Consider the following 23,475-nt stretch of genomic DNA (forward strand, 5'->3'; position numbering starts at 1 on the left):
GGGAATCTAAATTAGGAACATAGGTGGGCTTTACTAACTGTCATTGTCATTCAATGCTTGCTGAGTAAATGAATACAAAATTTAGCATTGTAGCATTGGTCCAGAAATTGTATGAGTCTCAAATATTGAAAATGCAATGCTTTTATCAGATGAAATACTAATTCAACTCAGTGATACATAGTTTCACTGAGTCATATGGTGATTAAAGTGATATGTGTCTCTTTAAAAAGCAACTACAGTGAAGAGCCATCTATGAAGCAAACAGTTAATGATCCATATGTGTACAGTTACATCTAGGTAAATTGCTTTTTGCAATAGAGATAAGTTTAACGATTTACCTGAAAATAAAATGCTGCATGTGAGAGGGGAAAGGATGTTTATGTGATTTAGGTGGGACTGAATATGAAGTCTATTTTATGTCATATTGCTCGTTATATTATAATAGGGACTACACGTTCTTATTAAATGTTCCATCATTTCTGATGACTTCTTCTGCGATTGTTTATTTTTTTCAATTATGCTTTAAAAGCTTTTGTTCCCCGCAGATTTTATTCGTAGATCTTTTCTAAGTGTTAGATTGCAATGTAATGTTCAACGTAAGAAGTTATGTTCTGATAAATGTTTCACCACTACAATGGTATGTTATGGTGGCATTTTAAGTCCTTGTGGGCTGTGCATTTATTTGCTTGACACAATAAATAACTCTAGTATTGTATGTCCACACTGACATTTACAATTGGTGTCGTTTTATGTAAAATGTCCCTGTGCAGACAATGATGTAATGCGTTTCTTTATAAACTTCTATTATGCGAAGAATTTCATCATCAGTACGAAACCATTTCCTTGGAAAAAACAGACAAATGTTGGCATTGGTCGATCGCAGCTGTCAATCAAATAAGTGTGTGCGTCATTTCCGTTGTCAGGTGGCGCTGTCGCTGTGGAAAGATGCGATCAGCGAAGCGCGGAGGCTTTTCCTTAATTGCTCATTTCGGTAACAGAGGCTAAACAACCCGAAACCAACCCTCTGTGGTCTCTCCTGTTCAAGCGAGAAGCTCCGCACATCCACCACAGCGATTATCCAAGAAATATCCATGTTGTAAGCAGACAACGCAGACTTTACCCGGCGGTTTTGGCTCGAGGTAAGCGAGGTGGTGACTACACTGCTATCTAGCTTTCTGGCAAAGCTAGCCAGCTGTAATATTACATAGCGTTACTTTGTTTAAATGGCCTCCCGGCTGCTCTTTAGAATCCGGCTTGACGTTAGCTAACGTCGCTCGCCAACTATTGTATTGGAAAAATATTTGTCACATAAGTAAAACGTTACATGCTAAAGTAGCCGTAACTAAGCTTAAGGCTGCTCTGTGTAGTTTGCACCGAAAGCTCAACTCCTTGTTGTGTTGTGTGCCCCTTTGTGTAGTAACCGGCGTGCCTGAAGCTGTGGCAACGTCTTTAGCCGAACAATTCAGACCGCTTTGTTTTCGTACTAAGTTTGTATGTGCCCTCAAGCTTGGTTTTATGCTAACCTAGCTACGTATCGTAAAATAATGTGTGTGTTTATTTAAATAACCACTTCAGTCAGACGTTGCCTAACAGTTAACGTTACATTAACGCACGCCGTGTAATACAGTTTAGTGTGCGTGGTTTTAAACATCCCTAGCTAGGTGGTCAACTAGTAATTGTTGTGGGCAAAACACATTAGCACCTGGCTAACGTTACTCAAATTAAGCTGTCTGTGGAGTGGTTTTGCACAAGTTGTGAGGCATAACGTCATAGTTTTACTCTCCGACTCGTCTCGTTTATACTGCTCGCTGCCAGAACTGAACGATGTCTAGACCTTGTGGTCGCAAAATGGCACCAATCGCTGTGTGACAGTCTGTGTGCGCTTGTAATTATTTTCGTCTTGTGATTTCTAACGTGACCTTGTGTACACGGACTTGCTGTGCGGTCCAGGACATTGTTATTGCAATAATGTATTCAACAACTGCAGTAAGAGGGTAGGCTGGATAGCGGAGCTCCGATGAATGATTGGCACTTGATTCAAGCAGCAGGTTTAAAGCCTCTATGACCTTCGAGTTGCTTTACCTGTCCTGACTTTTGTGTTTGATCTATTTATGGACTCATTGATTTGGATCATACTATCTCTCTCTGGCTTTATAATCGCTGCAGATTTGTTATCCAAAAGTGTCCCTATGCTTGTTTTGTCCATCCTGATACTACCTTGATTTTGCATGAAAGCTGTTCTTGCAGAGCCAGACAAGTGGCGTGGAGTCTGGGTGGGTGGATCTGGAGACACCTACGTGGTTGTTTTGTTCAGATACTATTTAAGGAGCCCACATTTCTCGTGGGCACTGGCAGCGTGTCTCTCCTCCTTTTGTGTGATATGATTCAGAGGCTGTATCTGTTCTTGTCCTCCCTCTGGTACAGTCAGAGGCAGAGGCAGTCGTGCTTGCCAGATCACTGGCTGTGCAGAGAGGCACAGCAGTGTCAGAAAAGGATAGCTGTGTGCTGTCATTGCGCTGATGTCATTTAGGTCAGTGTGCATTAGTTGGTTGCATTGACCTTTGCTTTTTAGATGTGTCAGGGGTTGGCTCCACAGCACTACGGCTGGTGTTTAGTAGGTAGATGGATGGCCTTGGGTCCATTTGCTGTGCGTTGTGTTGGGTCAGTCTAGTGTCATAAGTCCAAGGTGCACAGATTAATGTGTTTTTCTTTTTACTCTGTGTAACTGTAGAGAAAGGAAATGCATACAAGGTACAATCACAGATCATGGCAACCAATGATATGCCTAGTTTAGTTTTGGCTTTGTTTGCTTATTTTACGCAATCTAGCAGTCTTTCTAGCACTCAACCAACTATTTAAAATATTTTAATCTGGCAGCACTGGAAGCAGCATGTTCATTGTCGATTCTGCCAACTACTTTGGCCCCTGGATGAAAAAGGTAAAAAATATCCTTTCCAGGAGCCTCATGATCTGCAGTAGCTGATTATCCATTGCTTGCCTTGCATGCTCTAGAGTAAGATGCTCTCTTACTATTGGCAGCGTGACTTGGTGTCACTCTTGCTTGTGCCATAAATGCTGTCAGAAAACCTCAGCTCATCAGACTCAGTGGGTGATGACTAGTGGAGATGGAGACAGATGGGCGAGAGACATGATGATGACACTGTCTGCTGTCTGGGATCACAAAAAGCCTCATGGAAGTGCGAATTCATATCAGCCCGTACTGACTGCCAACTGTCCTGCCTCCTCTCTGCCCAAAAACGCCAACTGGCGAGTGGCGCACGATTAGTTTTGGAACAGGAAGATGGCCTACTTCATTCAAAATTTCTCTAGTTTGTTAGACTTGCAAAACTGGTTTCATATTGTAAAGTGTATTTGGGGTTCGTCAGCTCTCCACTCGATGTGTAGTTTGCAGTTTTTCAGTTGCTTTGTATTTTAATAGTCTGAATCAACCTCTCTTGTGAAGTTTGCTAAAATATGCACGCCGCCGCTATCAGTCAGGGACATTCTTACTTCAGACATTACTTGTGGACGTAACCTCTGCAAGGTGTTTTTTCCTTTTAGTTGATGTGGCGGTGCACATGTCAGAGGCTTGGTGGCACACTACTCTCACTCGTATTGGTATCATCACCTGGGCATTTAAGCATTTCTGTCCAATGAAAACTCTGGACGACAGCTGGGTGAATCATTCCTCTCGGTTCAAGGCACTACTTCCCTGTTACGGGAAACGGATGGGGTTTCATCACAGAGGAACTCAGTTTCAGTAAACAAAGCATACCTCTTGCTCTCAATTCTGGGAGGTAGATCTGCTGTGGCAGTTAGTATGTGTAATGATGATGTGTCACACTGTGTCACTGGTTCTTCTGGCATGGGAATCTAGTTCCTTATCATAGTGTAAGGGCTTGGCATTTTTTTGTTCAAGCCTTGTTAGAACACGCATGTCCTTTTCAGAGGAAGGTCTGCGCAGATAAGCCGGCTGTACAGATTTTGAGATAAAACGCACAGATTAAGAGCGGAAGGATTTTTCTAAACCCATGTCCACTGCATCACGAAAAGCTGGAGCTGTGGTTCATAGCTGAGACTCAAAAATAAAACCGCTTTTGTTTAAAGAATTCTGTGCTAGTGCATTGCGTTTACATGACAGCGTTTCCATTTAAATTGCAGATTGTGGCACATTAGCATTGCCTGTTGGGGAGATGAATCTGAGGTGTCAACCTTAACGCCAGCAGCCATCATTCTGAATGGAGCCGTAATGGCCTCACATTCACACTGAGGTGTTGGTAAATGTGTGGGAGGGATATTTAAAATAGGCTGGGAGGAGCTGCCCTGAAGTTTACCCCCTTTCTCTTCTGTTTACTAATCAGTGCACTCTTCTCCAGCCTGTAGTACTACTGCAAAAAGTTCTGGGTATAGTCTTTATTTTTAAACCGACTATTTATGAAACCATTGTTTGGTTTCAGCTTCCTGATGGTATTTTTTTTTTTTTGTCATGGGTTGAGCGTTTGTGTCCTTGCAGTCACATGTGTGCATTTATCCTTTTTAACTTGACTGTCTTCATCCAGTGTACTAATCTGATTTATTCCCCTGTAGAGCTCCAGTATGTCCAAGCGGCGCTCATCGGAAAGGGGGGCTGGAGAAACATCAGGCAGGGCCAGCAAGCTGCAATGTCCTGGGATATCCGGCAATAACGCCAAGAGAGCCGGACCCTTCATCCTTGGTAAGGATGGAAATGGTAGTCAAAAATGTGTGTGTGTGTGTGTGTGTGTGTGTGGCTGAGATTGCCCCTCGTGCGCAATTTTGTAAGCATGTGTAACTTGGGTGTGCAGGAAATCAGGGAAAGGTATTTGTGTGGTGTGTGAGAATGTGAGTCGTGGGGTGTCTCTGTGTGTATGCACGCCTGAGAGAAGAATGTGAAGAATTTAGCTGATCCCCCTGACATCGACTAGAAAGGTCTAAGTCTGGGTTGCAGCAAGGTTATTTCCTCCCTCTTGAAAATGTGTCTCTCGCATACTCTCAAACTTGTGTGTTTTCTACGACACAACTCTTCCACTATTTGCAATGCAGAGTGCCAAGGAAAGCATTACACTAGGGGTGTTAATGGGTACGCGCACATCCGGCCTTTTAATGAGTTTCGGTGAGAGCACACACTCTGGCATGTAGCCTGCCTTTTGGTCATGCAGCTGTTCCTTTTCTTATCCTTGCAGGGCCTCGCCTGGGCAACTCACCAGTGCCCAGCATAGTGCAGTGTCTGGCCAGAAAGGACGGCACTGATGACTTCTATCAGCTCAAAGTAAGTCTGTTGGAGTTGACACATTTTTGGGGGTTTATTTCTTTCTCACAAAAGCAATGAATTAAGCACATGGTTCAATAACAATTTGAGCATCAATATTCAAAACAAACCTATAATGTGCCAGCAGACACATGAACCTTTGACCTTCCTTTTGTTGGTGTTCATTTTATGGCCCCTATTTCAGTCTGGTGCAAACAACAAAACCTCATCTGTGCAATCTGTTTATTGGGGCTATCCAATGTCTGTTACAAATGGGAGGGGGCTATAGGACCGGGGGGAAAGGAAGGTAGTGCCCCACCTGGAATGTCGACATTTAACCCGCACCACCATGTAGTGAGTCAGTGCGTGACCCTCCCTTCATACCGTGGCTACAGCGCCTCAATGTCTGCTGCACAGCTTGTTTGCTTAACATTGGTATATTAGCCACTGTTTTAAAGCGGCAGACCTCTTATACCTTGCCTGGGAACCGGACGAATGTGCGAGCCCATGTTTTATTTGCTCTGGCAGATACATCTGGTCCCCCTCCGCTTTGGACAGATTTCCAGCAACTCAAGAACTGACGTGCCAATCAAAAGCGTTTATCTAATATGGGCCGTGTTTGGAGGTGATGACTGTAAAGATGAGCGCCGTTGAGGCATTATCGAAACCAACCAAGATGGCATCAGCTGATATGGAACTTTCTGTTGAAGCCGCTATCGCATAGCCTCACATCTACAGACCAAATTGCAAATAAAACATGAAATGAGTTACTTTGCTACTACATATGCTAAAAACATGGAACGGACAAGCTGAAATAATGATATAACAGCATGAATGTAATAAATAGTGTGTAGATTCTCATTTGCACATTTGGTTAGCATTGTAAAGGTGTGCACCCAGGGCGCGTTGAGCATGGATGTATAGTTCATTGGGTTTTTACATATTTTATGTGACTGATCCTGTATCATCTCTTGTCTTGTGACCCCTGTTTGCTCTGTTCTTGTGTGTGGTTCCGATAGATCCTTACGCTGGAGGAGCGAGTGGACTCTGCAGGGGAGACTCAGGAGGAGAGGCAGGGGAAGATGCTGCTGCACACAGAGTACTCCCTCCTTTCTCTGCTGCACAACCAGGATGGGGTGGTCCACCACCACGGCCTCTTCCAGGTAGGCCGGCAATTAAGTTACATGTCTGTTGACATGTGCATAAGTATATCATCAGTCAAATAGATAATATCATGGACCAACAAAAAAAAGAAGTGTGCCTTTTAGTGAATGGTCTGGTATGGTGGTATTAGTCAGCACTGTGTGGGTGAGTATCCTGTATAATTGCAACATGATAAATACACCAACGTTACCATGGAGAAGTGTCTGTAACTTTCTATTCAGTTCAGAATATGGCATCACTATGTAAGTAGAAGTAACATCATGCTCTTATCAGCCCAGTAATAGCAGAGGTAAGCTTGTCATTAGTCCAGCCAGCTGTATTTTCTTCATTAGGGTTGTTTTAGTAGTATGGCTGGTTATCATTCAAAAATGTTTGATACCGGTACCAACAAAGTGACTTCGAAACCGATTCCTGAACAATACTTTTTTCGATACCAATTTTATAAAATCCATTTTAACAAAAATAAATAACATTGTTACCACACAAACTCTTTATTTATCTTTCAGCTCCTCCTACGATGAGCCCCGTCTCTGCGCGTTTTTCCTGCATGCCTCTACGACGTGTTACGTTAGACAGCCAATCACCAGCATTATTAGATATTGGTAGAAACACGCTGCATGCTTATTGGCCCACTGACGCTGATGAGATTTATTCCTTTTCATTGGAGTAGGTATTGAAATTTGGTACAAAATGACAAGGCATTTTTCAATACTTGATACAAAGGAGGCAATTTGGTCGGTGCCTAAAAAGTATTGAATTCAGTACCCAGCCCCATTCAAGAGAGAAGTGGGATATCATTTAAAAGCCATTTCTCTGCAGTCATTCCTATCCATTCACAATGAACCCCCCCTCCCTTACCTGTCTTCCTGTCTGCCTCCTCCTCTAACTTTATTATTCAATCTGCCTTCTCTCTCACTCTATCTATGTTGTTCTTCGTTGTCTCTCTTTCATATCCTGTCTGTGCCACTCAGCCGGTGTTCTCAGAATAGCAACATCGAGCTATGCACTCTGATTCATCTAGGTCTGCAATATTGATTGGATTATTATAGTGCATCTCCACTGTGAGAGAACCAGTTAATAATGTACGCTTTCAGAGGTGCTGACTGCATCTGACAACCTGTTACAGAAATCAATAAGAAGTGGTGACTCTGCTAAGACTGTAGTTGGAAGAAGAGGAATGACCTTTTGTTATTCGTCCCCCACCACCCGGTGTGGATGGAGTGAATGTGTTTTATTCATCGGTTGCATGCAGTCTAAGCTGAATGAATCCGCTTGATCAGCCGGCATAGTACTGGACTCCATTCAGTTTGAGGGATGCCTCAACTTATATTGATTAGACACTGTTGGAAAGTGCCTCTAAAATGCATCAGCAACTCTGTCCACTTACAAAGTAAGTGCCTTCCTAAAGGTAGCTGCTCACCCACTTCTCTTTGTTGTTGTTCCCAAGGATCGAGCCTATGAAATAGTGGAGGACATGGAGGCCAACAAAGTGCGCAAGATGAAGAAGCGGATCTGCCTCGTGCTTGACTGCCTGTGCGCTCATGACTTCAGCGACAAGACGGCAGATCTAATCAACCTCCAGCATTACGTTATAAAGGAGAAACGACTGAGCGAACGCGAGGCCATTGTCATCTTCTACGATGTGGTGCGTGTGGTGGAAGCCCTTCATAAGGTGAGTCAGGGATGGAATTTGGTGGACTACTCTGAAGAAAAAGTGCTCTCTTTCTAAAATAATAAAAATTAAATAAAATTTTTAAAAAATATCCACGTTTTCTATTTTCCCGATTTTAAGAGAGCTTGAATACTACAATGTTTTCGTCAGTTGTCGGAGAAATTGCTTTATTGTTAGTTGCACATCCTTTCTGATTACTCATCTCCCATGCTCGTGGGCCAGTTTAAAGAAAACAAACGGATTGTTTTGATACCCCATGATTCACTAAACGCAATCTGACCAAACATTTGTCCTCTCTTCTCTTTCTTTCCTGCATGCAGAAAAACATTGTGCACAGAGACCTCAAGCTGGGAAACATGGTGCTGAACAAACGGTAAAATGAAACTCATTCTCTCATTTGGCCTTGCCAATCATTTGGCTGGCCAATAACCTCTCCCATTATACCTGGTCAGTCATTTTAGTCTGCCAGTAAGTCATCCTGTCTCCGCTCACGTGCGTATGAGAGGTCTCAGCCGGCCCCAGCAGCCTGTATCCAGTGTGCATTTGGCTTTAGACCCAAGTCGGGGTCACATTCTCAGAGTAAGAGTGAGATCAGTTGTAGGAACCTAAAGCCTTGCTCTCTTGTGCCTGAGACTGGGTACATGTCTGTGTGTTGAGTAAAGGCTGATGAGTCATTCCCCATTGCTGGATTTTTGGAAGGGGAAGGTAAACTGGACTCTGGTGCAAACAGAGCAAAGAATATGCTACTGCTTTGTTCTCGGTTGGAGAGTGAGCAATGTTGTATGGCACACGGGACTCGGTGAATGTACCCTCAGGTCACATAGTGCCGCAGTTCAGATTGGCCCTGCGGAATGGAAGACTACTCATCTGTGAAACACTCTTCAACACCATGTGTACAGAGTGTATGAGAGATTGGGTGTGTATTTTGACTGAATTTGTCCAAGCCTAGATGATTCAGCTAGATTTTGCATTGGACCTATGGAAGGTTGCCTCTAAACAGCAGAGGTCTGCACGCACATTCTTCGAGACTCTTACAATCATCCCACAAAGCCGGCCTTTTCATTTGGACATGATACACATACACACACATACACGCTCTCTGATCCTGCGCTTGCTACACACACCTTTGAATCCAAACATCGAGCATACTCGGCATCTCGCACGAGTGAGCATAATCATGGAGTTGCCTCACAAGCAAGTATAAGTACGTGCAGTGAGATGTCACTTTCTTTGGCTTAACTTTTTACCACATACACACATATCAGACATCAGAGCCTGTTTCTCCCCCACCACCAGCAGCAGCAGCAGCTGTAGTAATGGTGGTGGTGGTGATGAAACTGAGTGTTTTGGCCAGCAGAGGAGGGTGGGGGGGGAGGAGCAGACGAGCGGAACACTCCGTCCCAGCTGTAGACAAAGGGGAAGCCTGCCAAAGGCCCCATAGCTCCTAGCTGACTCACACTGCAATGCACGTCACACATACACGTGTCATTTATTTACCCTCTACTCTGCTTTTTCTCCATTTTCTTTTACACCCCAATCATTTTCCTGCTTTTGTTTTCTTTCTGTTTTATGCCCTTTGTCATATCCCCTTTTTTCTTTTCACTTTTCCTGTCTCCTGTATGCATCATACTTTGCTTGCTTGCATGTTTCCTCTGTCACTCCACCCTGGATGTGCATGAAGTCCAAAGTCTGTATGGGAAGGACGCGGACAATTTTAGATGCAGACCGATCCCAAAATCCCCTCTCCGCCCCTGCTGATTGTCGTCACTCTCGGAAATGCACCAATGCCATCAACAAGCTCAGCAGTTTATGCACGAATGATGTGATTTCCTCTTGCAGAGCCAGCTGTTATAAAAGCAGGATGTCCTAAATCAATCTGCAGGTTTGTTGTCTGTCAGAGCCAATTGACTTCCTAAATTTTGGTTGCACTGCTAAGGGGACGTTAATTCATGGAGACACGCTGTAGCAAGGTGTTCTTTCTGTTTTTGTTTTTATTTGTTCCATAGAGCTCCTGTTTGCATCACCATATTTGCTGTATGATGGATTTACCCTTCTGCCTTAGACGTTTGTGTGTACGCTGTCTGGCACAAAAAAAATGCATTCTGTATTTCGGTAATTGTCATTTATGGTATTTATATCAATATTATCATATTACATTTCTATTTTTGAAATATGCAATGATATTAAGCAGTAGCCATAATTCAGTCACGCCAACCTTAGAAATTAGAATAAAAGAATTGCTACTGTAAAGTTTGGGTAACAGTATAACCCTCCACATGACCATTCTGAGAAAATTATCTGAAGAAGTTGCCCTGCGTTTAACCTCTCTTCTCGTCAGCTGGTGAATTTTCAGCAAAACGTTGCGGTAAGGGAGGAGAAATCATGAGGGCTGTTTGGGTTTCTGATTTCCGGACTTATGCGGGGTCACATGACCAGGAAGCAGAGATGATGTGGTCTCCCTTCAGTCCTCAGGGACCCTTGCCTCACGAGGCAAACATTCAATTTAATTTTCCCAATCTCCGGTGTAAGAATAGAAGCCTGGGTCGTGATGCACACAGACAAAGGAACAGACTCCTTTTCATAAAGGAAGCTTTTATGTCGAGGGTCCTTGAAGCATTGCACTCTTTTCTGGCCCATCCTTGTGCAGATCACAAGGCCCCTGCACGATTGAAGAGACTTGGATCACGAAAGCTGTATAAGGGTTGGGTCACATAAGTACTATGTTCTAAGTGAAGATTGAGATTGGAGCATTTGGTTGAAAACGGAGCGTTCGACAGGAATTGGCTCGTGTGTGTGTGTGTGTGTGTGTGTGTGTGTGTTGGAGCAGGGTGTGAAAGTGAGAGAGAATAGGGGAAGCTGTTGACCTCAGGCTTTTTAGAAAGCGGATGTGGGTGAGGAGCGTGATCCAGAGAGGTCCCAGGCTCTAGACTGTGGCTGCTTTTGTGTGCGCTCATTTGCTTTTTGAGTGCATTTTCGTGTGTGCGTGTTCACCATGGGAGTGATTGTGTGGGTGCACTTGGAGTTGTGCGTTTGTGTACATACTTTAAATCTTCGTGCGCGCTATATACTCGTTTGCCAACCCATCACCATGCAGGCTTAGTCATCGAGACAATTATCCCAAGCCACAAGTTGACTCATATGTTTTGTCAAAGTGCAGCTTTTTATTTTCTCTTTCTCTGCTGAAAGAACCCAACGATATGGAACAGTCCGTAGTCCCTCGGCTTTAATACTGTCAGGTTTCACTCGGCCACAAGCAAAACTGAATTTACCTTAAAGACTCAGAAAAAAAATCTTCTAGTGCCACATTGTTTCCACAGACACCAAATGAATCAAACATCGCTGGTAACCTCAGTGGGTCTGCTCAGACTTTGGAGTGCCAGTGTGGTTGGTGTGGTCTGGTTCTTGATATGTCTCGGGCCTGGTGTAGGATGATGGCCATCAGCTAAAACCGTGATGTGGATAATACTAAATTTATGTAGAGCTTTAGAGTTTACATAAAGCTTAACCGTAAGAGAACATTTTGTACTTTCATAGATGTAAATGGTGTTTTAGATCGGTGTGTACTTTTCTTAATCCTGAGCTTTTAGTACTTTTAGTTGTTAACCACTGACGATCAAGATCAAGGTTTTTTATTTTTATTTTTCTGAAAATAAACATGCACACCTTAAAATGGAGATTGTAACAGCTGCAGAGGAAATTGTGGGGATATTGTGTAGACACGGAGATCTCCTGACAGTTTTAAGATGCTTGTCAGAATGCGAGATTAAGAATCTTGGGTTGAATGCTTTTACGAACAAGAACCTATATCCTAACTTCTGGTACAACATAGGGAGAATAAGACTGGGTGTGCATACTGTTTTGCATCTGGCAGTCATGAGATACTGATGTATTTTTAAGGCCCAGTGAGCCATGAGATTATTAAAACAACAAGGCATGCTAGCAAGTTCTCCCTGTCTCTGTCAGCCTGTGTTTACTTCATGCTTTGAGCTATGAGTGTGCAGTGTTTCACATTCTAAACTTAAATTTGTTATGAGAAACAGTTTTGCCATGCTTTGATCAAGTTAAAGAGGAGAATACTGGGTGTGTTTCTTAGCAGTGAGGATAGTTGGGTCACCATTTGATTCAAAAGTAAGTATATTTCAGGTATAAAAGTTTATTTATCGGACGTGTTTGCATGTTTGTGTGCGCTTCCAGGACTCATCGAATCACCATCACCAACTTCTGCCTGGGAAAGCACCTGGTGAGCGAGGACGACCTGCTGAAAGACCAGAGAGGAAGTCCAGCCTACATCAGCCCTGATGTTTTAGTAGAGTGGAGTGGGGGGGGGGTTGTCAGCATCAGCCTGTTTTTGTCACTTTGAAAAACGTATAACCCAACAGTCACACCTGCTTTTGCAGCAACTGATGTGACTGTGCACAGGTGTGAAAACCTTCCTCACTACGTTTTGCCACTGTCCACTTGTGATGTGAAATAGGGTTGTGAAATGTATTACTGGCAAGTGAAAAACAATTACCTAATGTATTTACCTATACAAAATGCCACAAGACTAGAGCTGGGAAATATATCTTTTCATGGTTTTAAAGGCTGCATTACAGTAAAGTGATGTACTTTTTTGAACTTACCAGACTGTTTTAGCTGTTCTATTATTTGCCTTTTCCCCACTTAGACATTATGTCTACATTACTGATGATTATTTATCTAAAATCTAAGTGTGAAGATATTTTGTTAAAGCACCAATTGTCAACCCTAGAACATCGCTGCAATATCGATATCGAGGTATTTGGTCAAGAATATCGTGATATCTGATTTTTCTCCCTATCTTCCAGCCCTACACAAGACTGCCCCTTGTTGATCTGTGTCCAGATGGGATCCTGAGATTCTTTTAAATAGCGTTGTGTAATGTTAAGCAGTCAGTCTTGTGTTTGATTTTCCGGTTATTAGGAAACAAGAAAAGGGTTATGTTGCAATCTCGGACTGGCAAAAGCTAGGAATAGCTTCTTTTTTTTGTCTTTGTTTGTGTAATCACGGTGATTTTGCATTTTTTTCTCATGGTGCGTGTTTGCAGAGGAAGCTACTTTACTCTTTTTGTGAAACAATTTCTTTGTCGGCGAAAAAAAAGCAGAAATTCATTTTTATTGTTTAGATTCACAATGCTCATTTGTCACAGTCAGTGTACAGACCTGAGCGCACCAGCAGAGGACACCAGTCAGGCTGATGCTTGAGCATGCACTTCCATGGTGACTCCAATGCTATCCATTTAAACACTGACTTCCAGAACACTGTCCTGGACAGTGTACAAGATTGAGAAGAATTTCAAACCGAAATCGTTCAGCTCCAACCACTCAAACACTGTAGATAAAACCCGGGCGTGTATATCAGCATAACGTGACAGGCACACAATTAAACAGAGCTTCAGTGACTCACGCACTGATGACTCACCGGAGGGAAACTACTCCTGTGTGTGTGTGTGTGTGTGTGTGTGTGTGTGTGTGTGTGTGTGTGTGTGTGTGTGTGTGTGTGTGTGTGTGTGTGTGTGTGTGTGTGTGTGTGTGTGTGTGTGTGTGTGTGTGTGTGTGTGTGTGTGTGTGTGTGTGTGTGTGTGTGTGTGTGTGTGTGTGTGTGTGTGTGTGTGTGTGTGTGTGTGTGTGTGTGTGTGTGTGTGTGTGTGTGTGTGTGTGTGTGTGTGTGTGTGTGTGTGTTAATTGCCTGTTGTTGCTGCCGCCTGCCTGGCTGTAACAGCATTGCCTATGGTCATGCAAAGCCATGATGAGCCACAGCTCCAGTTTGTTCATTGCCAATGTATGGCTTATTATCATTTTTTTTTTTTTTTAATGGTTCAGGGTTGATTATAAAAACAGTTCCCAGCTCCCATTTTAAAAGTCAGCAGTGTGCTGGAAATTTCTAGGAAATATAATGGATGTTGAGTCATCGCTTGTGTTTGCTCATCTCGTTTATCATTAGACCTGGTGACCTGACACAAATTGCACTTGTTAAAGGGTTGATCACCTCTGAGTCACACAGGGCAAAGATGTCCACAAACTAATGTTGATTATATAATCAGATTTTGGAGTATAGCAAAGCACTTCTGGTCTCCATTTCAAATGCCACATCATGTTCATCAAACGCTGATCCAGATCCCATCTCCTTCCTGTCTCCAGGTCGGCCGTACCGGGGTAAACCCAGTGACATGTGGGCTCTTGGTGTGGTTCTGTTCACCATGCTCTATGGCCAGTTCCCCTTTTATGACAGCATACCTCAGGAGCTCTTCCGCAAGATCAAGGCTGCAGAGTACTCCATCCCAGAGTGAGTAAGAGAGTGGAGCTTCAATCAAAGCAATGGAATCAAACAGTCACAGCATATTCATAACATGAATAATGTGTTTTTACCAAATCATCCTTGATTTAAGGTTTTTTTTTTTTTTGAAATGCAGAACATTTGCTGAGAATTTGCTACATTTTCATATTCAGTTTGGACCTGAAGAAATGGCAGTGTAATCTTGCATTAGTGGCTTTGTGACTTACAGTCACATTTGAATCAAATATAAACTGTCCGTTCCTGTTCTCCTTCACCCCCTCATAGGGACGGTCGTGTGTCTGAGAACACTGTGTGCCTGATCCGAAAGCTGCTGGTGTTGGACCCTCAGCAGAGGCTTACTGCAGGAGAAGTGCTGGAGTCTCTCAGTGGCATCATTGCATCATGGTAATTGCTCCCCCTGCTGGATGTTTGAAAAAATGCCATCAAGTGTGTGGATTGTCAAGTCATGATTAATTGTTTGAACTGAGAAATAATTGTAATGAATTTTGTGTAAAATGTCTACTACTAGCTGCCGTCTTTAAAGCTTTCCACTGGTTGCCTTCACATTTATGATTAGATTACGTAGGCACTTAGAGCCATAGTGATTCAACATGGGTCCTTTCAAATTGACAAGCTCACTGATGTTAAACATCGTCTTTGTTGTGTTCTCCTCATCACAGGCAGTCTGTTTCCTCGTTGAGTGGCCCTCTGCAGGTGGTGCCAGATATTGACGATCAGGTCAATCACTCAGAACATCTGCAAGAGGTAAGTTATTGGAGAAGCATGACATCACAGATCTGAATATGGAGCCTGAAGCTAAAATACGGCTACTTTAGGATATAGCATTACATAGATGCAATTATGTATTTCTGTGGTTCTGCCTTTTTACATTGCTTGTTTGATACACTTTGAGAACTGGTTTACTTCAAACAGCTCAGATGTTGCAGCACATTGAACAGACTACATTTTCTTCCCTCAGGCCAAGGTGATAGAAGAGTCTTCACAGTACGAGTTTGAGAACTACATGCGCCAGCAGCTGCTGTTGGCTGAAGAGAAGAACACTATCCATGAGACCAAGAGCTTTCTCACCAAGCGCCAGTTTGGCAGCATCCCACCTGTAAGGCGTCTGGGCCATGACGCCCAGCCTGTCAGCCCGCTAGATGCTGCCATCCTGGCACAGCGTTTCCTCCGGAAGTAGTCCCCAACGACCCACGGCGGCCTCCCTGACCACCTCCCCAGGGAGTACAGAGACCTGTGGAGTTCAGAGAGGACCGAGGAGGATAAGCCCCGAAACTGAACTGGCATACAGCAGGCCCAGCCTGATCCAGGGTGCAGACAGCCCCATGCGTAGGTGGGCTTTGGGCAAGCTAGGTGGAGCAGGTGTGAGGAGGGCACCGGAACAAACTGTCAATTTAAAAAGCGTCCCTCCTCGTGTCTGGATCCTCCAGTGAAACATGGAAAAGCCCCGAAAGGAAGATATGAACCAAAGGTTCCTTGCCCTCAGGTCACCCACAGTCAGATCTCACTGTGCAACCAACCTGATGGCACATTCACACATGGGGCTCACACAGGGCTCGGTCAGGAGTGTTTAAGAGACCATTAACCCCATATTCCTCCTCGTCCTTTTGAGATCTCCCTACCGTAACCCTTCCCCCGTCAACTCTGGACCCCCTGAGCAATACAGGACCAGAATCATGTAGCAACCCCCTTCTAGTCCAAGTGGTAAATGCTATTGCCTCGAGTCAGAAGCCCTGATCACAGATGTCACTTCTCTATACCTCCATTCCACCCTCCTACTCCTCACTCCTTCCTCTTCCTCTCTACTGTTCTCCCGCACCGAAAAAATGATCCAGACCAGGTCCCGTCTGTAACTCTGACTTCAAATCAATCTACCTCTCTGTCTCTCTTCTCTGTTGGTAAACCATGCTCACTGTTCTGAGACAAGGGATTGTAACAATGGAGTCTTGATGCCACCAGTGACATAAAGCATTAATGTTTTCTGTCAGTGATAATGCTTTTTTGAAACCTCCTCAGTGGTTTCAAAAAAAAACTCTGAATAAGCTTTTTTTGTTTTTTTTAATCATATTTACCTTAATAAGTAGCATTTCATCCCTACCTTTTTTGAAGATACTTAATATCAAAGTATGTGTACATTCATCCTTTTGATATTTGCAGATTGCATTGTCTCCTGCTTTTGCTCAGCCCTGTGGAAATCTATTTTTAGCATCTAGGCAGCTAGTGTGAGGTACCTGGAAGTCACAATGCCAAGAACTGAATGGGAAACACTGTTGGATACTCCCTGCCAAGGCATATTGATGGTAACGCTTCCACAGTGCCATTGTAGTGGAGATCGGGCACTGTCATGTTTCTATTGCCAAAAATCACGTCTTATACTTACTTTTAGCCAAGGAAACTGGTACACACAGCCTCACTCAGAATCAAATGGCTTCCAGGTATTCCGACTTCCCTGTTTCTCTTTATCAGACAGATCATGGGGCAAGTGTTTTTCAGTATGAATGTGAACAGTCAGTCATTCTACACACACTCTCTCTGTGTGTGTGTGTGTGTGTGTGTGTGTGTGTGTGTGTGTGTGTGTGTGTGTGTGTGTGTGTGTGTGTGTGTGTGTGTGTGTGTGTGTGTGTGTGTGTGTGTGTGTTTGTGTGTGTGTGTGTGTGTGTGTGTGTGTGTGTGTGTGTTGTGTGTTGTGTGTGTGTGTGTGTGTGTGTGTGTGTGTGTGTGTGTGTCGGGCCAGGCAAAATCGGAGCTGTCGAGCTGTTCACCTCTGACAGCCACAGACCCTTTAAGCTATCCTCCAATCATTTGTGTTCTGTTATCTGGCCTGCCTCAGTGGCAGACACTGTGAAAACCAGAGCAGGCTTTGCTGGGACGGGGCTTGACTGAATGTTTTAGCGATTTGTCACGATTGTCAGGAATGCTTTCTTAAGATTGAAAAATATCACATTATTATTACTATTGCCATTCTCAAGCCCTCTCTCCAGCTCAACTTGTACAGGCTTGTATTATCTCACCATGTAGCTCTCTATACAGAGAGACTAGCTGGTGGCCGGTAATCGATACTTGTAATATTTCATAGAGAAATGAGAACGGACTCATAGATTTTATGTTTAGTTGCTGGGTCTTCTTGGCTATTGATTCATTTTTTTTTTTTTTTTTAAACCATGGCAAAGCTACTAACCAGTGACTGTTAGGCATCTGTACACTGCAACTTGCCTTTGCATATTGGTACCTGCTTTATGCTATCTAGTCTTCTTCCTATTTATATCAAACTGATTGCATGAACATAGGCTCTGGAATATTTTCAAATGTCTTTACTTTATTTTTTATTTTTTTCTTGTAATTTCATGTTGATTTATTTATTCACTTGTGTAGACCCCCCCCCCCCAAAACCACTGGGGCTTGTGTCACAGACTAGGCACAGCTTATGCTAGTGAAACCGGCCCTTAAACTCTTTGCTTTCTCAGCTTTAAGAAAAGGTGTTCACTCCAACAGTGGGTCTCATTTTGATCCTTTTCAGCCACATTTACGAAAGAGTAGCATCTGTTTTTGTGTTTGACTTTTTGGATTCCTAAATAATTTTCTTGCCATTTTACCACAAAGTCTGTGGTCAACTTAAGCTACACTAATAACGAGACTGACGTTGCATAGTTATATTTTTTACAGAAAACAAAATGATACTCGCACATTATCTTGATTTACGGGACAGTTTTTTTTTTTGTAGTGTTGTGTTTTTTTTTTTTTTTTTTTTTTTTTTTTTTCCTGTCATTTACCCCACACAAGGCTGCACTCTCTGGTCAGTATGTAAATATGTACCATCATGACTGTGGCAGTCATCTTGTATTTAGTTCCACCCAGTGAGATACCAACTCTCAACACATGTCGGTTGACGTGCATTATAGGCCACGTTGGCCATCAACCACCACATCCAGAGGCTAAAATGATATGGCAAGAGAGCAGTTGGCGTTCTCCCACCTCAATGTGAATTACATGGGTATACAGCAGTATTGTAGTAGTCTAGGTTGTTCATCAGAAAAGGGTGTTTCATGAACACCATAGCCATTGATGAATACTGACATTAAGTGATCTGTCTGTGGAAAGTGTCTTACGCCATCTTCCATGATGCCCAATTACAGATTAGTAACTACAGGTTCAATGGAGCCTTCATGTAGATGTTATTTTGTGTCTCTTCCCCCCCCCCTCCCCCCCAACTCAAAAAGTGTTTCACTTCCTAGCTAGTGGATTGTACCACATTCAATGTTTGTTTAACAGAGTTGTATTGGTAGACTGCAATGTGGACTGAAAAGCATGGCCATAGTGTGAGGTGTAACTCTGTGTAAAACATGTGACTGTTGCATGATTTTAAACTTGCAAGGTGTGCTAGAGCAACTGATGGAGAATTTGAAGATAATTTACTCCTTTTGGTTCATACGGGAATCTACAAAGCAAAAATAGATATACACTTTAATTGGATGAGTAGTACAATCTTATTCATTTTAAAAAATTTTGTTTTTATGATGATTTTCACCCTGCTTCTAAAGTCCAAGGTCTTCAGTATATAACCAGTATATTGTTGACTGTTTCAACTGGAAACATGGTGTAGGATATGACATGTGGTGTAGTTAACTTTAAACCCAATGGGATAATGTGTTGTAAGCTGCTTGGTCAGACATGGGCAACTAGATACAGAAAAACTGCGTAATTGTACAGATGAAAAACAAGTTTGTATAAATAACATATTTTTCTACTTCATCAGATCTCTACATGCATGTCAGCAATAAACTTTGATATGGAAACATGCATCTTTCCCCCCCCACACCCCTCCAGTCTATGAATTCTGATGCTTCCTGTTACTGCCAGTAGGTGGAGCACTTTCTTAAAAAATAAACCCAAACCCAGCAGAGGGCACTTGTAGGACATCGTACTGAATGTTCTTCTTTGTTGGCTTCCACATAGTTCTCTACCATATGTGGACAATGCGATCTACAGAAAATGTCCAGTTGCACAGCGCCAGCCTTCTGAATGTGCTTTTACATGATGTGGTCTCAGGCTGAACAGAATATAGAATAATTGAGTCTCTGTGCGTCTATACCACCTCAGTCTTGCGGTGAGTCGGGTTTTTGGAACAAAACAGAGGTAGAGGTGCTCAAACAGGAAACCTCCTGTGGACTCTTGACAGTACCACGGGACCTTGCGGGGCTGCTCTGCCAGTTCCCCCACCTCCCCTCAGGCCTTTTGAATGCACACACCCCCTCTTGAACGGAGCATTAATTCCATTAGAAATCATGTCATGCTTGCCAAAAAATACACACAGATACACATGTAAATCTCATCATATGCAGGCCTGACAGACCTATTGGATAACATTTGTGATCAGGGCATGTGCAAATGTTTCATGAACAGTTACTATGCAACACTGTTTTGGTCCTTTTTTCTACCTTTTCTGGAGCAAAAAAGTGGCTCCCACCGAAGGGAATTACATCTTAACCCCACAATCACTGTGGCATTGAAGGACAAATTAGCAGATCAGACCTTTGGCCTACTCCTTATAGATCAGTTTCAGTCAATAAGTAGTTACCAAAGGCAAAAATGCTGAGCTCTCTGACTCACTAAGCAGATGAATAACAGAGTTCTGAGTAACCTTTCCCACCCTTCTGAGATCCTCACAACTTGAGTTTCTCTCAAGCGGGTCTCTCCTCTGGATTATTACAGCCCTATCCCAACATGTCAAGCTGGGAGGAAAAGTCTCAAGGGTCAAAGTTGCACAGATGCTTTGTCCCCCATAAACTACAACCAGCTGGCCTTGAGGAGGTCCAACCTGAATTCATGTGTGTCTCAAACAAATGGTTGTTCATTAAAGACTACGTCAGACATTTGCAATGCTCTTGCTTAATTACCTTAGAGAGCATTACGTATTCAATTTCTCTAGGAAAGAGCTGGCTTTATCCACTTGGACATGTATGACAAAGGATAAACAGGGATGTGTGTGTGTTTGTTTGTTTACAGGTAGCAGTGTATTTAACTGTAAAATGTATTAGAAAGTGCACAGCTGCATTTGCTTTGTAGTTATTGCTCTGTGTCGATGTCTGTCAGAGCGTGTGAATGTGTCTCCAGCTGTGTCCAGCAGGCCGAGGCTTTATTTCCCCCCCCTGACAAGACATTCCAGCAAACACACAACTAAACGACTGCCTAAGAAAAGGCCGCATGAAATCAGATGATTTACACCTCAAAGGGTTAAACATATGATGTCTTGCTGTGGCTGGTGGAAGTTCATCATCATACAGTGTCTAGCCTATCAAATCTCTGCCCTGTATACTCTTTACTGTCTTAATCAAAAAATAAGCAAAGGCAAGAGAATGAACAGAATATAGAATAATGTGATCATTGAACGAATGCTCCCAATGACAAAACCAAATTAATTTGTGAAGGCCCTTCGGGGTTGCAATGAACATCAAACTCAGCAAAAATGAAAGTGCTGGATGTGACAAACTAGTGATAATTTGGCAATTGTTAGATCCTTGCCAAGAGTGCAGTGAATATTTCATTCATTCATTCATTTGAATCATTAAAGTCAAAAGAGTTTGTCCCATAGAGAGCATGAATACACTAAGGAGATCTCATGACAGCATCCCTGTTAGAATATGAGGTATTGTATATGCAAAGTTGACATTTTGGCCTGAGAATATAGTGCTGGAGAGAAACTGGTTTTCCAAAGTAGAAAAGGTTCAACCTCAGAGGAGCATGCATCTACACAGAAAATAGCTATCCTTTTAGATTTTGATATTTATCCTGTGGGGACAATTAATATGAAGTGTCAATATAGCCAATGGTTGTCTGGAGGGTTGGACAGATTGATCAAACAACCACCCAATAATTATCCTTAGCTCCCAATACTGCTGGGTTTATAAAAGTCATAGGCCTGTCATGTATAGTTTATCCTATTTAAAGAGGCAGAACACTGTAGAAGCATTTCCATTTGTTTCCACCTTTTAAGACTCATAAAGCAGAAGAGAAGATGAGATTAGCAGCATTATGATTTGTACTTACAGACATGCTGAACTTAGTTCATTTTTGTTGGCAAGCCGTCATGGCCAAAAACAGGCCTCAAAACAAAGTCTGCATACGCTCCCCATATGAGCAGGAAAGAGGGAAAACATCTGCTTATTTTAAGTTACTCTGTCTTTAGTCTTGCTTCTCATATTTGAGGGTTGTCCAAACAGATGATAAAACAGAAGATCTGAAAATGAAAAATTCCATTACAGTAGCCTTAACCGGTTCGTGGTAATCACAAAAACATACATATCAAGTGTCCAGATAGCCTGGTTTTATCCTTGTTTTTATTTACTTCGCAGTTTTCGCACTTGATTACAGTGATATGCTGCCATGTTCTCTTGAGCTAATACTGTGTGACTTTAAAATCGGTGCTCATGTTCTGTTATACCAGTGAAGGTCTCTTAACGTGATACGTAGACAAGAAATTAAACAAGGTAATAAAACCCTTAGTCCTCATATTCCTCCCACATTAAAGAGAACAGTCCGTAACAGACAGTGACTTCAGATGTGGTTGTACAACTGGTGCCAGCAGAAGCAAAGACTTTGTTGTGGCACTTTACACATGGTGTTCCCTACAGTAATGTGATCAGAGAACTGTCCACATCTAATACAGATCCTACTTGTTTTCCTGTGATGAACTGGCTATTTCTCTCAGCACTTAGCTCTTTTTCCTTTAAAAAAAAAAGCAAAAATATGATGTGACAAATGTTTGAGTGAATAGCATTTCATAGACCTCACTGTAATCGCAAAGTTTGACTTAATTAAATGACTTTATTAGTTCAACATTTTGGGAAATATGCTAAATTCCTTTCTTTCCGAGAGTTAGATGATTTGATCCACGCCGTTGTCATGTTTGTACAGAGCTGGAACCAAAAGACAGTTAGCTTAGCTAGTTTAAAGACTGCACACGGGGGAAACTGCTAGCCTAAAGAGCTCAACACCAACACCTCCTAAGCTAATTAACATGTTGCTGTCTCGTTTGTTTAATCCGTATAAAAAGCAAGATACAGTGTGTTAATTACTGAGCTGTGAAAGTGTTGGTAGGAGCAGAGGTGGAAAAAGTACTCAAATATTGTACTCAAGTAAAAGTACCTAGCCTGACAAGCCAGACCCACATCAAGCGTCTAGATTTCTAGGCTAAAAAGTATCAATACTTTGATGAAATATTACTCAAGTACAAGTGAAATTACCTATCTGAAAAATTACTCAAGTAAAAGTAATAAGTAGTTAATTTAAAATGTACTTTAAGTAAAAGTTACTTAGTTACATAAAAAAAACAACTGTAAAACGGGGCGGGGGGGGGATCTCTCCCTTGTATTGAAAATAGGACATGGGGTCATAAATCCAAAACTATTTTGTTTTTAATTAAAGAAAATTCTATACAAATCGACAAAGCGTCATTTAGCTGAAGCTTTTATCCAAAGCGAATTACAGTTAAGTGCGTTCAACCTTGAAGTTGTAAACTCCAGACAAGTAGTAAGTGCAAGTACATTAGCTTTAAATAAGTAATACTACAAAGAGACATATAAAAGTGCAGCTTCAAAAAATATATGTTGTATTTTTTATTTATTTTTTTCTCCTTTATCCGAGGTGTAGTAGGAAGAGATTTGTTTTAGCCTTCGGCGGAATATGTGTAGATTTCTGGCCATCCTGATGTCAATAGGGAGCTCATTCCACCATTTAGGAGCCAGATATCACAAAGCTGGTCTTGACGCTTGGTAAAAAAGCCTTGTTGCGTTTCAGCTTAACTAGCAAAGCGTCAGATGTCCGTGCCTGCTCTGCATCAGTCCAGTTGTTGTATTTCTCTGCATGTTTAGTATTGTAGTGGCGATTCAAATTATTATCCTTTAACACAGCGATCTGTTCTCCGCAAACTAAGCACACGGCTTTACCTTTGACTTCAGTAAATAAATACTTAGAAGTCCATGTTTGGTTAAAAACTCGGCACTCTGTATCGTCCTTTCTTCCTTTCCCATGAGCTGACATTTTTGAGGGATAACAGCTCATTCAG

General features: G+C 42.4%; 1 protein-coding gene across 1 annotated transcript; it reads left to right on the top strand.

Moving 5' to 3' along the window:
- Positions 1-909: 909 nt before the first annotated feature.
- On the top strand, positions 910-19,449 carry stk40 (serine/threonine kinase 40). The gene is made up of 12 exons (XM_039805976.1): positions 910-1,139; positions 4,588-4,714; positions 5,202-5,287; positions 6,286-6,429; positions 7,878-8,102; positions 8,423-8,475; positions 12,297-12,408; positions 13,309-13,312; positions 14,261-14,405; positions 14,682-14,801; positions 15,077-15,161; positions 15,376-19,449. Exons 2-12 carry the CDS (start codon positions 4,597-4,599, stop codon positions 15,592-15,594), a joined length of 1,311 nt encoding a protein of 436 aa, XP_039661910.1. The 5' UTR covers positions 910-1,139; positions 4,588-4,596; the 3' UTR covers positions 15,595-19,449.
- The last annotated feature ends 4,026 nt before the right edge of the window (positions 19,450-23,475 follow it).

The sequence above is a fragment of the Perca fluviatilis genome, chromosome 7, assembly GCF_010015445.1.
Source record: "Perca fluviatilis chromosome 7, GENO_Pfluv_1.0, whole genome shotgun sequence".
In the NCBI taxonomy this organism is placed as follows: domain Eukaryota; kingdom Metazoa; phylum Chordata; class Actinopteri; order Perciformes; family Percidae; genus Perca; species Perca fluviatilis.

What these genes read in the sequence shown, in the direction of transcription:
- stk40 (XM_039805976.1), top strand. Translation starts at nt 4,597, where the DNA reads ATGTCCAAGCGGCGCTCATCGGAAAGGGGGGCTGGAGAAACATCAGGC. An exon ending in ACCACCACGGCCTCTTCCAG is followed by an intron (nt 6,430 to 7,877) that starts GTAGGCCGGCAA and finishes GTTGTTCCCAAG; the next exon opens with GATCGAGCCTATGAAATAGT. An exon ending in ACTCAGAACATCTGCAAGAG is followed by an intron (nt 15,162 to 15,375) that starts GTAAGTTATTGG and finishes TTCTTCCCTCAG; the next exon opens with GCCAAGGTGATAGAAGAGTC.